The 15,837-nt window shown below is 37.5% G+C and overlaps 1 protein-coding gene across 3 annotated transcripts in view; it reads right to left on the reverse strand.

The window, feature by feature from the left end:
• Nucleotides 1-506: 506 nt before the first annotated feature.
• Nucleotides 507-15,837, reverse strand: part of Nipped-B (Nipped-B cohesin loading factor) — a 121,857-nt gene continuing 106,526 nt past the window's right edge. For all 3 annotated transcript variants that reach the window (XM_090379065.1, XM_090379066.1, XM_090379067.1), the window contains one exon: nt 507-7,809. In XM_090379065.1, the coding sequence (XP_090235191.1) occupies nt 1,000-7,722 (6,723 nt within the window). In that variant the 5' untranslated portion in view covers nt 7,723-7,809 and the 3' untranslated portion in view covers nt 507-999. The remainder of the gene's footprint in view (nt 7,810-15,837) is intronic.

Here is a 15,837-nt window from a genome sequence, read left to right on the forward strand (position 1 = left end):
GAATTTATTCCACAAATATATATATGCATTCAATTAGAATCCCTAGTTAGCAGACTTTTCCTAGAAAGAAAACTTTTCACACTAATCCAATGGATAATTTTTAATATTAGAAAACTTGAGTTAGAGTGGATTACTTGTAGTCTATTTGGCTGCTTAAATAAAAATAGCCAAAAATTCAGATGTTAACCTTTGCTCTGAAAGCCAAGTATTTTTACTGGGCCAAACAGGTTGGGTGTCTGTATGAAAAAACACGTTTTATTTTGCCAAAACTGCTGAGTACAAAAACGGTGAATTTCAACCATGACTGATTATGTAAGTAAATGCTGAAATGATCTGTTTTAGTGATGATGTGTGAAAAGGAAATATATATATTTATATATATATATATATATTTATATATATCTGACATCAATTTTTTTTTCTATGAACTTTTGTGCAGATAGTTTTGTACAATGTGAACAACAGTGTACAGGAAGTTTTTCTTACAAAAGGATAAATGAGAAATATGGCATGACAGGCTATGTATAATTCACTGGACACAACAAGAAACTGCTGCCCAACTAGTCATTGGACTATACAGGTACATTAATACGTCACTCTTTGATATCAACCCCATAAAACACTTCCTTATTATGATGTATTATCATAAATGAAGCATCAATAAATAAGTTACATCAATTTATCATACCCACACCTTCTACTTGGCTGGCTATTTAAAAAGCATATTTTAAAACTTGAGTGACAAAAACTGTGGGAATAAAAAGCAATACAATCAGTCAGTACCACTTAAGACACAGCACTTGTCTTGGAAACCAAGGCTGGTTGAAATAAATTTATGTTCACCAGAGGAGACGTCACTCTGCAGTTCTTCTTCGGGTGAGTGTGGGAGACAGAATGGGGGGGGAGAGAGAGAGAGAGAGAGAGAGAGAGTCATTTACACCCTATAAGTCTTTCGGGAAGTGTTTTGGTCACAGTCACTAAAAAGCACCACATTTCTTCTCATGAAGAGTCCAGATAATCAGGATCACTTCCACTATTATCGTCTGATATATCAGAGTCTACAATACGCCGTCGTTTCTTTTTGTGCTTCTTTTTTACTTTTTCTTTTGTACTCCTTGGAGTTTTATGTCTATGTGAGCGACTAATACTCTGAGAGGGCGATTTGCTTTTTGGAGTTGAAATAGTCCTTGCCCTATCTGTTGTGTGCCGCACACTTGGTGTATTAACAATAGAACTAGTGTTCGTTTCACCAGAAGGATGGTCATTCCTGTTTCCAGTGGCAATAGCACTACCTTGGTTTTTCTGAGATGATAAATTTGATAAATTTACATTTGGTTTTGCATCATCATCATCATCGTCATCATCTGCTGGATCGATTGTTAACATTAACTGTTTGAAATTCAAGTACTGCTGTATTAAATGTTTCTTTCCTTTTTCATCAAGTGGACCTTCTTTATAATCTTCACGTTTCATGAAGTCTATTACAGGAAGGGGTTTGAATCTTACATGAGCTTTGCGATTCAGTGCTTTTTCATACACTTTGGCGGCTTCATTTGGCGAGTACTGCTGAATTTTATTATCTGTGAAACCATACATTTCTTTTAGGGTTTGCTTTATAAACAGAAGAAGTACACAACCTTGAGATGCTGTCATACACTCCTGAAGATCAGTGGTTCCTTCTGGAAGACGCTCCAAAATGGCATCAAAATCGTCATCATCGTCATCATCATAGTCCTCCTCATTATTTTCATCACAGTTTCTAGGCTTACCATCAGGTGCAAGCAAAGCTTCCCTAAATGACTGAAGAAGATTTGAGCCAGATACAGACAACATAACATCTATTTGATGAATCACAAAAAGAGGCTCATCTTGTGCTTGATAGGGAAAATATACAATATTATCAGCAACATACAATAATTCTATCAAAGGGATTTTTGCTTGTTCATCAAAGAGCTTTAGCAAAGACAACAAAAAAGCTCTTCTGTTTTGCCTGGTACCTCTTATAACTGAATATAAAAAACCATTCCTACTCATTGGATGATCAGCAATTCTAACACCTCTAATAATCTCCTCACTGTGATTCTGTATGAGCTGCTGCATTTTAAAAGACATTCTTACCCCAAGAAGTGCTTTCATTTGAATAAAACCAGGGTATTTCTTTTCAATGTCTTGCAAAAGCTGATCAGCTTTCGTTCTAATTACCTGATCATCATCAGAACCTAAGCAAACTAAATAAGGGACTACCTGAACAGGATGAACTAAGCCTTGACCCAGAATAAGTTGCATGACATGAAGTGCAACTTTACGCACTGCTATTTGTGAATGCAGCACAGCATCTAACACTTGCTTCAGGTACACCTGAATCACAGTGCTTGCCATTCCTGAGGTAATATCACCCATTTCTTTAAGATCTTCATCTTTTGATACTTTACTCCATTCTGCATCTTTCTGAATCATTCTTGCTTCTTCTTCTATGAGATATACTGTTAAATTTTTCAATACTTGACATTTTAAGTTTGATGAAGCCACAGGATTAGTGAGCAAATATTGGTACAAATCTTTTACTTGGGGTCCCAGCATAAATTCATAGTGGCGAATCATCATGAAACCAAGTCCTGTAAGTGCTTTTTGTCTGATATCTTCATCCTCATGCCTGTTAAAGTACATTATAGCTTCAAATACACGATCTTTTAAAGATTCATGACTACTGTTTACTTCATTCCCTGTTTCCATTGCATTAAAATCAAAGTGTCTGCAAAAAAGGCCTACAGTAAAAAGAGAACGTAATAACTTTGGACGCTGCTGACTTAAAAGGGGATTTTCTGGATTTTTTTCATGCTCTTTTTTGAACCCTAGAAGCACTACAAAAAACTTTTGAAAGCAGTCTCTAACTAACTGGTAATTGCGTGTGACTCTATTAACCACAGCTCCAAGACAACTAACACAACTAGGCAGAATCATCATACCATGCCGAAGAATTAGCTTAACCATGTCTTCTTCAATCTGTGCTAAAAAAGACTCACTGGGGTGTTCAATGAGAGGCACAACTAACTCAAGAGTACGAGCAACATTTTGCAGTACATGATAATCTGCTTGTGTGTTGCATCTCATGCTTAAATAAGGTTGAATTGTTGTGGCATGAGGTACAACAAAAGGAGGATGGATTTTGCTGAACAGATATAATGTTGTCAGACATGCAACTAGGTTTTGAGTAGCCCCATTTCCTTCTGCATTATGAGATGATTCCTCCAGTTGAAGAACATTTTCAACCAAACAATCTACAATTTGTTTACATGACTTAACAACAGCTTTATAATTACTATCATCTTTATTTTTAAGAAGATTTGTAAGTAGTTGTTCAAACCATTCTAAACCTATATCTTTGCATGCAGCTACAACATGTGTAATGTTTCTCACTTTCTGAAGTATGCGTTCTGGATCCTTACTTGATAATGGTGTAAACCACATACTCTGAAAAACTTCTCCTACCAACTTCTTTATACCTTCTTCATCATTAACACGACGTATTATTTTAACACATATTTCTGGAATTTTAGGAAAGTCTGGCTGTTCTAAACACACATCTTTCATAATTTTTATTACTCTTTTGCGAACACTAACTCCTGTATCTAAGATCCTATCTGTTAACATTTCATAATACTGGCTGGTGAGTTCTGGACGGATCAGGATAAACTTACCCACCAAATCCACTGCAGCTTCTCGTACACTTGTAGACTGATCTAATAATCTTCCGTGTACACCTCTTTGCATATCTGGTCTAGCCAAAATACCAGGATCAGCTTCCACAACTAATGCCAAACATTTCATAGCTTTTGTACGCACAGCAACAGCTGTTTCATTTAATACTCTCAGTATTTGTGATAAATAAATATCAAAACTTTGAGAAAAAGGCCTACTTGAAGCTAGAAACCTAGATATCAATTCAGCTGTTTTATAGTCAATATGTTTCTCTTCCTTCATGTTCAAATTGCTTGAACTTTCTGGTTTTAAAACACTTAGAAGAAAATGCTTTCGTGCTTCAGCCAAAGCCAGTATTTTAGCATTATTCTCTTCAATATCTATGTCAGGTTTTGTGTCTTCTTTTTCATTTTCCTCCTCTTCCTCATCTTCATGTTCATCATAATTTACTTGTGAAGATCTTCTCCTTGTTCTCTGAGATCTACTATTTTTACTATTTTTAGGAACAGAACGTATACATGGCTGCTGTTGCTGCTCATCCCTAATCTTTTCTTTGTTCTTTGCTGGTGATCTATTTGCTTTAATTCCTGCTGCTGCATCTCGATACCACTGGGCAACATAAAACTTTCTTGCAAACTGCAAGGCAGGATCACTATGAATATTCCCATTTAAATATTGTAATAGGGCTTTTTGAAGTATTTGTGTGTCATCTAGTTTAGGAGGTTTAACTTTATTTTTTGATTTTTTACTTTTAAGTTGAATTCCACAGTCATAAAAATCAGTACTGTCACCAACTATTTGTTTTATAATATCATTAATAACTTCTTTTCTTAATTGACTGGTAACAGCATCTTTTCTCAAACGGGCAGCTACTGCACCCAAATAATCAAGTGATGCAACACGAAGAGTCATGTCAAGGGATTTATTACTGAAATTCTGTACTAAAAGTCTTCCTAAAAGACTTAATAATAATTCAGATGCAGGCCATTCTGGTTTATTTACTGTACTTAAAAGATCTTGAACAAAGTTTTCAAACAGAGGTCTGTAATCCATTTCTTCATTTTTTGTGCCACACTTTTTAAGAAAAACTGATAAAAAATTTATTGCTGTTCTAACTGCTGCTTCATATGAAGTGATAATTAAAATGTCTTTGTCAACACTTAAACCATCTTTTGCATTATCGGGCTTCTTATCACCATCTTCATGAAGAGGAAAAGAAGATTTGGATTCTTTTTCTATCTCAGGTAAGCGCACTACACTGTGTATTAACTGAAGAACTAGAGCGGTTAACATCTGGATATTTTCTTCAGAATTTAGCCTATAATTACGCAAGCTTCTTTTACTAGTGGGTAACCTTGCTATAGATGCAAGAATGTCCTCTAATATAAGCTGTCTATGTTTGTCATATCGTGCAAATACTGATGTAACAAGGCGAAGGGCACTTAACTGCAATTCACTTACACCCTCTACAAAGAATGGACTAACACCTAGGGTGGATACTTGCAAAATGATGGTATCAGTCAAAGTCTGGACTTCTAGAAGCTCAGCCAATAATCCAACTGCTTCATGAAGTTTGTTATATAACTGTATTATTGACTTTTCTTTTACTTTATGTGCATGAGCTCTTTTCTGCTTAATATTTCCAACATATCCATCTTTAGATTTTGGGTCAATTCGATATGCAGGGTCAAACACTGGAAATACTGTATTTTGCATTTGAAACTTAAGAAATAATACAATTCTTTCAATCACATCTTCAAGAAATACTTTTTCTGGCATATTTGGAGAGGTCATTACATATAAGGCTGTTAAAGAGGCATCAGAACTACGCATTACCCGTTCCATGGTTAATTCTAACCACAACCTAGCTTCCTCTTCATCTTGTTCATCCATGCTCTGCACAGGAAGGAGCTTGGCTCCATCTAAAACATTCCTTTCTAAAATACTAAGCAATCTAACAAGGCGTTCTGGAGGAAACTGATTCATGGCATGAAGCATCTTTAATTTTGCAGATTCATTACAAAGGTCTTGAAGTTGGGCAAGAGGGATCAGTGCTTCTGCAGGACATTCTGCATCCTCATCAATTTCAGCAGAAAAATCAATATCTTCCATTGCATCAAAAATGGCTTCAACAGTCCGAGAAAAGTGATGATAAGTATTAGTGTCCATCAAGTCTTCAGTAGAGAGCTCACCTAAAGGCTCCTTTTTTACCTTTTTTGTCTTTATCTTTTTGACTTTCATATTAACAATATGACGTGGTGGTGAAGGTGGTGATGATTCATGAAATGATATATCACTATCTGCAGTTTCTGAAAGAGGTGATTCTGCATAGCTGGCTTGCTGACTTGATCGCCTTCTTTTCTTTACTCTTTCGCCCAACGATGACTTCCTTATCTTATTAGGCATGCTATTTTCATTAATATCTTCACTATGGCGTTTTTGTATCTTATTAAAACTTGAGTCCTTCCCACCTGACCAACATTCACTGTTTTTTAACTTTTTCTTTGTTGATGATTTTCCAGCACTCTCCAATTCGTCATATGATGGTTTACGTCTTCCAAAATCTCTTGAAGTGCTGAAGAATTTTTTATTCTTTATTGATTTTTGGGATTCATCACTACTGACACATTTTAATTTTTTACTTTTTAATGTAAATTCTTTTACACTTTTTTGTGCTAAAACTTGATCTTCTATAGTCAGCTTGTCTAAAATTACCACTGCTTCTGTAACTGACTTCCTTCTTGAAGGTGCTGTTAATGTACTTGCTTTTGTTTCATCTTCATTTTTTCTCTCTGAATTCTTAGAGCTGCTACTACTACTACTATTACTGTTTGAGTTATTTGCTTTATTAACAGGCACAGATGTATCATGGTAGGTCTTATTTAGGCAGTCTTGTGTTTTATTTACAGTAGTCTTTTGTGGTTGGGATTCAACAGTAGTGGTTTCTTCTGATCCTAGAGAAGTTGTATTTAATGAATGCTGATCAAACACTTGTTTTCTACTCCGGTTACCAGGTTGTCCAGTAGGTGACATAATGACACTTGATAAATGAACATGTTGTGTGGTTGTAGAGGTGGTACTTGAAGATGAAGATGAAGATGACATCATATCTTTTGCACTGATTGGTGTGAGAAATACAGAACACGTGGGAAGTACATCATCAGATGCCTGCTGATTATCAGCAATATGATTTTCTGTCCTATTATTTGGTTTAGATACAGTAGCAGCACTTTCCCCACAATTCCCATTACTGTAGGAATGTACAGAAGAGAATTGGGATGTATTTGTTGCTTGATCAACCGATGAACTGTACAAGTGTTGACTCTCCTGCACACTTGGTGGCAGTTGAGGCGACTGATCAGGTCCTTGGGCAATTGCATTATGGTGAATTGAGGGATGTGATTGACCAGATGCTACTGAATGAGCATACTGAGGATACAAATTTAAGGGTGATTTTTGCTGTGGAACATTTGCTGATTTGCTATGTATATGTCTGCTTGCTTGGGCAGGATCCACTGGAAAGTAACTAGGACTTCCCTGGGATGGATGGGGCTGGCATGGTGAAACCGACGTTGCGTTAAATGAGGACTGCTGAGGATGAATAGATGCTGCAGAACACTGCCTCTGTAGCCAAGATGGTGCAGCAGAGTGATGTTCAGCAGTGAGGGTGGGATTTGTGTGGACCACTCCTGTAAATAAGTTTGGATTTCTGCTGACCAAAAACTGTACAAGTTGGGAAAGCTGTCCACCATGTGGAGTGCCACCATAATACCCATCCTTCACTTCGATATGATCAGTTGTTGTACAACTAAGTGCCTCTAGCAGTGGAGGGACGAATATCAAATCTTGAGTGCTTAGTAGCTGTCTTGCTTCTTCAGGCTCACGAAGATGACTAAGCAAACTTTGATGGCCAGTTGAGCCTGGCAGTGGTGTGGGGAGGGGAAGCTCCAGGAGGAGATCTGTGAGACTCTGGATGCCTGCTAAAGTAGTAATTGGCACACTTGGTCCTTCCCCATTCATCATTGTCCTGATGTGAAATTTTGCAATTCACAACCTTCCAGACATGGTGAAGAAAAAAACCAGAATCTTGTAAAATCCGGGTCATGGAGCCTATAAAAAACAATAAATAATAAAATAAAAATAATATAATAATATAAATAAATAGATAAATAATAGAGTAGTATTTAAAACAAACAGAAGTCTGAGCTTAGTATTTAATTGACATTCTATTTCTACTTCAATTTCACACAAACCATTTTATTAAGGGAGAAAGAATATATGAGGCCCATGAGAGGTACTAATGCTAGGAGCATAGTATATAAATTTGATGAATTTGAAGTACTGGTTAAGTCATCCAATGTGGACATTGTAGGGATAACAAGGAAGTGATGCCATTCAGACAGCACAGAAGAGGGGGGGGGGAGTAATGCTCTTAGTTAAGAAGCATATTACATCTAAGGCAGTGCATCCAGTCAACATGGGTGGCCAGTGTAATGTTGGGTCAGTTTTGTGTGATGTCAGTGCCGAGAAAGCAAAAATGAGGTAGGATTGTGTAATAAGTCAAACGAACTGATGAGTACAACAAACAGCTATACAGAGAAATATCTTATAATGGGGGATTTTAACTTTCCAGATATTGCCTTGAACTTCTGGGTCAGTCACTCAAACACCAGCAAGACATTTGGATTTATTGAATGACTGTTTTATACAGCCATCAGTACATTTTATATAGCAGTACATTAGAGAGGCAATAAGGGAGAGCTATATACTTGATTTGATTATCAGCAGTGATTCTTCATGAATTAAGAATCTGCTTGATAAAAGGTCCACATCAATACACTGATCACTGTCCCCCAGTGGGGAACAGTGATCAGTGTATTGATGTGGGATTTATTTAAATACGTAACTACCAACAAGGATAAAGGGAAGGGTTGTTTTTGCTTTTGTAAAAGATACTACAGTTTGAATTTTCTGTTGGTGACATCATCAATTGGTCTCACTATGTAGAATTAAAAACTATCTGAAACCACTGAAGTAAGTAAAAAACTTACTACAGTGGTTTCGGATAGTTTTTAATTCTACAGAGTGGGACCAATTGATGATGTCACCAACAGCGAATTCAAAATGGAAGCATTCAGGGAAGTAATCGTAGAAGTTACTAGGCTTTCCATACCAACTAAGAAACACCAATCCAAATTTGCGCTAAATGTATGTCCCCCTCAGGTCTGATGAGACTTGTGGCAGAAAAGAAAAATGCATGGGATACATATCAATTATACACAGACTAAAAGATTAACAGTGGCCACAGGCAGAGGCAAAAGTGCTTCTGTTATAATGGGCAACAGACTGGAAAGCAAGGTAATGGAGATTTCCAGGACTGCTGGGAGTCATAGTGGAACAAGTAAATACATGGGCTGTGTTAGGGTGGCTAGGAGCAGGAACAGGTGCATGTATATTTGCACCAATGCTAGGAGTATAGTTAATAAATTTGATGAACTTCAAGTGCTAGTCAAGACATCAAAGGTAGATATTGTTGGGATACAGAGACGTGATGTCACACAGACATAAGCAGTGCAGAGTTAGAACTTGGGAAGTACAATGTGTATAGGAAGGATAGACAGGATAGGAAGGGACGAGGGTTATGATGTTAGTTAAGAAAGGCAAAAAATATAAGGAAGTGCATTCAATTGATACTGGTGGACAATGCAGTGTCGAGTTTGTCTGGTGTGAAATAAGCACTGGGAAAGGAAAAATGAGAGTAGGTGGGTGTTATAGGCCTAATGAATCTGATGAGTATAATGAGCAATTGGGCAGAGAAATACAGTGTGGGCCAGTAAATCAGAATGTCTTATAATGGGAGATTTTAACTTTCCACATATATTGACTGGAACTCGTGGGTTGGTCACTCGCACACTAGTAAGACTTTTGTGGATTTATTGGATGACTGTTTTCTACAGCAACATGTTCGAGAGGCAACCAGAGGGAGTAATACTCTTGATCTCATTATCAGTAGTGATTCTTCATGCATTAAGAATCTGCAGATAAAGGAACCATTGGGCTACAGTGATCACAATGTACTGATGTGGGAATTATTTAAAGATGTAACTACCATCAAGGCTAAATGGAAGGGCTTTTGCTTTCATAAAGGTGACTAAAGAGGTCTCAGACAGTTTTTAAATTCTGTACAGTGGGATCAACTGATGATGTTACCAATTGGAGGCTACTATGCTTTTCATTCCAACTAAGAAATACTGTTCAAGGTTTAGGTTTAAATGGAGGTCAGATGAATTAAATGAGGCTAGTGGCACAGAAGAAGAATGTATGGGATGCATACTGACATTCTATTGACATATCAGACGACACAGAAGAATATGGCATTTATAAACTGGTCTGTAATCAAGTCCCAAAGGAGGTTAAGGCAGGCGAAGGCAGATTATGAGAAACCTTTGATTTGTTAGTTTGTTGTTAGTTTGGTTTTTTTTTTTTTTTTTTAGGAGCATTAGCAACTAAGGCCATATTGCTCCGGGGATATGTGGTGGTCATTCCCTGACCTTTCCGCATCCTCCGTATTTGGTAGTCACGGGCTCGAACCCCGGTCTAATCAAGAAGCATGTGCTACGCACTGCTGCTCCTACCCACCCGGCTACGGAGGTGCCAAAACCTTTGGCAAAGGATGCAAAGAAAAACAGCATGGAGTTCTTTACTTATATAAACTCTAGAAGGAAAGGGATGAATCAGATTGGACCACTAAACATAGATGGGTTGACTATTGATGATCATGCTCAGGTAGCTGATAAAGTGAATGAGTATTTTGCATCTACATTCACACATGAGGAGTTGTTCAATGAGGGGAATACCAGAAGTTTATCAAATGCTAACAGGGAGCTAAGTGATTTTGTAATAACTGAGAGCAAAGTGGAGAAGAAATTGTTGAAGTTAAACATAAGCGAGGAACCTGGGGTGGACGGGATCTATCCAGTTATATTAAAGGAGGCAAGCAAACCCTTAGCCATAATTATGAGAGCTTCCTTGCACTCAGGGGAAGTCCCCATGAACTGGAGGTATGCAAATGTATCACAAATTCACAAAGGAGGTTCAAACAGTGCCACAAGTAATTACAGACCTGTTAGTATAACTTGTGTTCCGGAGAAAATAATGGAATCACTGGTTAAAGAAGCACTGCAGGAACATCTACACAAGACCATTAATAGTTAAGACACAGCATGGGTTTGTCAAAGGGAGGTCTTGTCTGACCAATTTGATTGGTTACTATGATGTTGTTACAAAGGAACTGAATGCCAAAAATAATTTTGATATCACATACTTGGATTTCAGAAAAGCTTTTGATACTGTTGCACATGGAAGACTGCTGTACAAATTGGAGAGGTATGGCATCAAGGGTAAACTGCTACAATGGATAAAGGGGTGGTTGAGTGGGAGACAAGAGAGAGTGGTAATCAATGGACACTGTTCTTCGTGGACAAATGTTATTAGTGGAGTTCCCCAGGGTTCAGTGTTGGGCCCATTGTTGTTTTGCATATTTATGAGTGATATTGATGAAGGTATATCAGGTTTAATGTCCGAGTCTGCAGATGATACAAAGGTTGGCAGGGTTGTTAACGACAGTAATGACAGTATGCTACTCCAACTGGATCTAGATAAGTTGGGAAAATGGGCTGAGAAGTGGCAACTGGAGTTTAACATTGACAAATGAAAAGTACTGCATATGGGTAGCAATAACCGAAGAGAAACGTAATCGTAGAAGTACGATTACATTTAAGGGCTTCTCTCTCTCTCTCTCTCTCTCTCTCTCTCTCTCTCTCTCTCTCAGGGCTTCTACGATTACGTAGAAGCCCTGCATGTAGTACCAACTGGGTAGTACTACACTCAGGGAAGTGGAAAGTGAAAAAGACCTGGGTGTAATTGTGCAGCCAAATATGAAGTTCACTGAGCAGTACAGATGGGCTGCCAGGGCAGGTCATGGAGTCTTGTCAATGATGTTTAGGAATTTTATGAGCAGGGATAGGGAGGTGATAATCCCATTATACAAGGCAATGGTCAGGCCACACCTAGAGTACTGTGTACAGGTATGGAGGCCTCGTTTTAGGAAGGATGTAGAGTTGCTAGAACGAGTACAAAGAAGGGCAACAAGATTGGTGAAGGGAACAAAGGGATGCTCTTACCATGAAAGGCTTAAGTTCTGCAAATTGCAGTGTCTGGAGAATAGGCACCTGCGAGGTGATCTGATTGAGGTGTATAAGGTGTATAATCCCATCAGCATTCAGCTTGATCAACCCTTGAATGATTTGAGCAAGCTGAATGCTGATGGGATTATTATTATTATTAGCCATATGGTGCAAGGAAGCCTGAGGCTTATGCTGCACCAGCCAAAAAAAAAAAAAAATTCTGAATTACCGAGAGAGAGAGAGAGAGAGAGAGAGAGAGAGAGAGAGAGAAGTAGAAGGGAATCACCAAGAAAAAGAAGAATGATGATATCCAGCTCAGGACCCTGGGTGTGCCAAGCCCATACTCACCAGATGTGAGCCCCTGGGGTTGATTCTTCGTCTTGCTCAGACTAAGAACCTGAGAGGGCACAGTTTCAAATTGAGGAAAGATAGTTGATTGATGGAACAGGCTTCTACCTTTTGTTGTGGAAGCTAATAGCCTAAATAAATTTAAAGCTGAGCTGGACAGGCAATTGGAACGAATGGAGGGATGAAATGGGAGGTTTTTTTTTTTTTTTTTTTTTTTCCTTGTTTTTTGGCTGATGCTGCATAAGTTTGCTTTCTTGCATCATATGCCTCTACTAATGCCAATGCTAATTATCACATGATACAGAAGTCTCATTTCCTTCCTTCTACTTTTAACAGTAGAAGGAAAGAGATGAATCACAATGGTCCACTTGATATTGATGATTTATTTTGCTATTGATGATCCTGCTCAGGTTGCTGACAAACTAAATACATATTCTGCATTTACATTTACACAAGCAGAATTCTTTAGAGAAGGGGATGCCGGAAGTTTATCAAACTCTAAAAAGCAGATAAATGATTTTGTGATAACTGAAAGGAAAGTGGAAGAGAAATTGTTGAAGCTAAACTTAAAAAAGGCATCTGAGTTGGATGAAATGTATCTAATTATATTAAGAAGACAATCAAATCCTTATTAGCCATAATTATTAGGGTATTTTTGGGATCAGGAGAGGTCCCTATGGACTGGACACATGTAAATGTGTCTCCAATTCGCAAGCGGGATCAAAAAGTGGCATGAATAATTATAGACCCGTGAGCTTATTAACCTCTGTTCCAGGAAAAATAATGGAGTCACTGATTAAAGAAGTAGTGCAGGATCTTCTAGACAGGAGTAGTTATAATTTGTTAAGAGGCAACTTGTCTGACCAATTTGATTGGGTACTATAATGCAATAGCGAAGGAACAAGATGCAAAATATATAATTTTGATATCATATACATGGATTTCAGAAATGCTTTTTGATATTATTGCACATAAAAGACTACTGAATAAATTGGAGCAGTGTGGTATTCAGGGCAAATTACTGCTATGGTTAAAGGGATGGTTGAGTAAGAGAAGACAGAGAGTGGTATCAATGGACACTGCTCTTTGTGAACTAATGTTATTAGTGGAGTCTCCAAAGTTTGGTGTTGGGCCCACTGGCATTTTCTGTATTTGTTAATGATAAAGGTATATCAGTCTTAATGTCTAAGTTTGCAGATAATACAAAGGTTGGCAGGGTGGTTAATTACAATAATCAAGGTAAACTACTGTAATAAGATCTATAAAATTAGGCAGATTGGCTGCGAAATGGCAATTGAAGTTTAACATCGATAAATGCAAAGTACTGCATATGGGTAGCAGTAATGTGGTACTACACTCAGTGTAGCAAAAAATGAAAAAGACTTGTGGGTAACTGTGCAGTCAGATATGAAATTTTCTGAGCAGTGAAGACAGGTTGCCAGGATAGCTCAGAGAGTTTTGTCAATGATCAAGAATTTTGCTAGCAAGGATAAGGAGGTGATTATCACATTGTTTAAGCAATGATCAGGCCACTTGAGTAAGCATAAAGGTCTGGAGGCCTCATTTTAGGAAGGATGTAGGGCTGCTGGAATGAGTACAGAGAAAGGTAATGAGATTGGTGAGGTGAACAAAGGGGTGCTCTTAGCAAGGGAGGCTGCAATTCTGCAATTGCAATGCTTGGAGACTAGGACTTGTGACTAGAAGGTCTGATTGAGGTGTTTTACACTTTGAATGGATTAGGCAAGTTCAATGCTGATGGCATTCTTGCTCTTGCTCAGAATAAGCATATGAGATGAGGGGTCATAAATTCAAATTGAGGAAGGATGGTTGCAAAACAGATGTGAGGAAGTTTTTGTCTTTGGCCGGTGGGTGGTTTATTGTTAGAACAAACTTCCATCCGTTGTTGTGGAAGTGGACAGTTTGAATAAATTCAAGGAAGAACTTGATAAACTACTGGAGGGATGGACAGGTAATGGGGGAAATTTCTTTGGCTAATGCTGTATAAGCTTACTTTCTTACATCATTTTCACTACTAACACTACTAATTTGAATCCTCAAAATGGCCAAGAGGAATAATGATTGGTCCAGACTATTCAAGTGGAATTTTATGAATGAATGAAAAGTAACAAAACAATATCACATGTTTTATAATACTACGCAGATACGAACATGAAATGTATGAAGTATTTTGCATTTTGAGTTGTGACCATTGAGTCATGGCCAGCCATAATAAGTAATAAAATAAACACACAGAATTTTAAATCATTTGCAATTTTCACAAAAATAACGCATACCTTACAACAGCAGTTCCCAAACTATTGAGATCTACGAGCCCCTTCAAGAAACAAAAAAAGTTTGTGGATCCCTACATATTTCTAAGAACTGCTAGGATTCAGTATGAAACAAGTAAATACATGGGCTGTGATAGGATAACTAAGATTAAGAACAGGTGCATGTATACTTGTATGTACACGAATACTAGGACTACAGTAAATAAATCTGATGAATTTCAGGTGCCAGTAAAGATATTAAATGCAGACACTGTTGAGAATGCATAGACTAGGTGTCACTCAGGTATAAGGGATGCAGAATTTGAATATGGGGAGTATAGTGTATACAGAAAGACAGACAGGATGGGGGGGGGGGGTTCTGCTCTTACTTAAGAAGAACATAAAATCCAAGGCAGTGCATCCAGTTGATATGGGTGGCCAGTGCAATGTTGAGTCAGTTTGGTGTGACATAAGCACTGTGAAAACAAAAATGAGAGTAGGAATGTGTTATAGGCCTTAGGACTCTGATGAGTAAAACAAACAACTGTACAGTGAAATAAGAGTGGGCCAGTAAATTAGAAGGTCATATAATGGGGGATTTTAACTTTCCAGATATTGACTGGAACTTGTTGGTTTGTCACTCACACACTAGCAAGACTTTTGTAGATGTATTGGATGAGTGTTTTCTACAGCAGCATGTTAGAGAGACAACAAGAGGTGAAATACTCTTGATCTGATTACCAGTGATTACAGTTCTCAAACAGTTTTCAAATTCTATACAATAGGACAACTGATGACGTTACCATCAATAAATTCTAAATGGGAAGCACTGAAAGGGGGCACAAATTCAAATTGAGGAAGGACAGTTGCAGAATAGATGTGCAGAAGTTTGCCTTTAGCCAGTTAGAACAAATTTCCATCTATTGTTGTGGAAGTTGATAGTTTAAACAAATTCAAGGAAGAACTAGACAAACTATTAAAGGGAATGAACAGGTGAAATTGGAGGTGTCATTTTTTTTTTTTTTTTTTTTTTTTTTTGACTATATAAGCTTGCTTTCTTGCATAATTTGCTACTGCTAATGTTAAATGTTTACAGATGTAAATAAGTTCTTAGTACTTATCATTCACTGAAGTGCTTTTCCAAACCAAAACTGTTTAACCACTAGGTATATCACTCTAAAATCCTGAAAATTTAAAAATTTGGCACCTTCAATCTCCAAGGGTGCCACATTCTAGAGTTTTTTTTTGTGGGTGTATGTATATATATATATATATATGCCCACAAAAAAAAAAAAAAAAAAACCATGAAAAAATAATAAGGAAGTACTTATTGC

Source organism: Mastigoproctus giganteus, chromosome 8 (genome assembly GCF_048544385.1).
Source record: "Mastigoproctus giganteus isolate SK-2022 chromosome 8, ASM4854438v1, whole genome shotgun sequence".
NCBI classification, from domain to species: Eukaryota; Metazoa; Arthropoda; class Arachnida; order Uropygi; family Thelyphonidae; genus Mastigoproctus; species Mastigoproctus giganteus.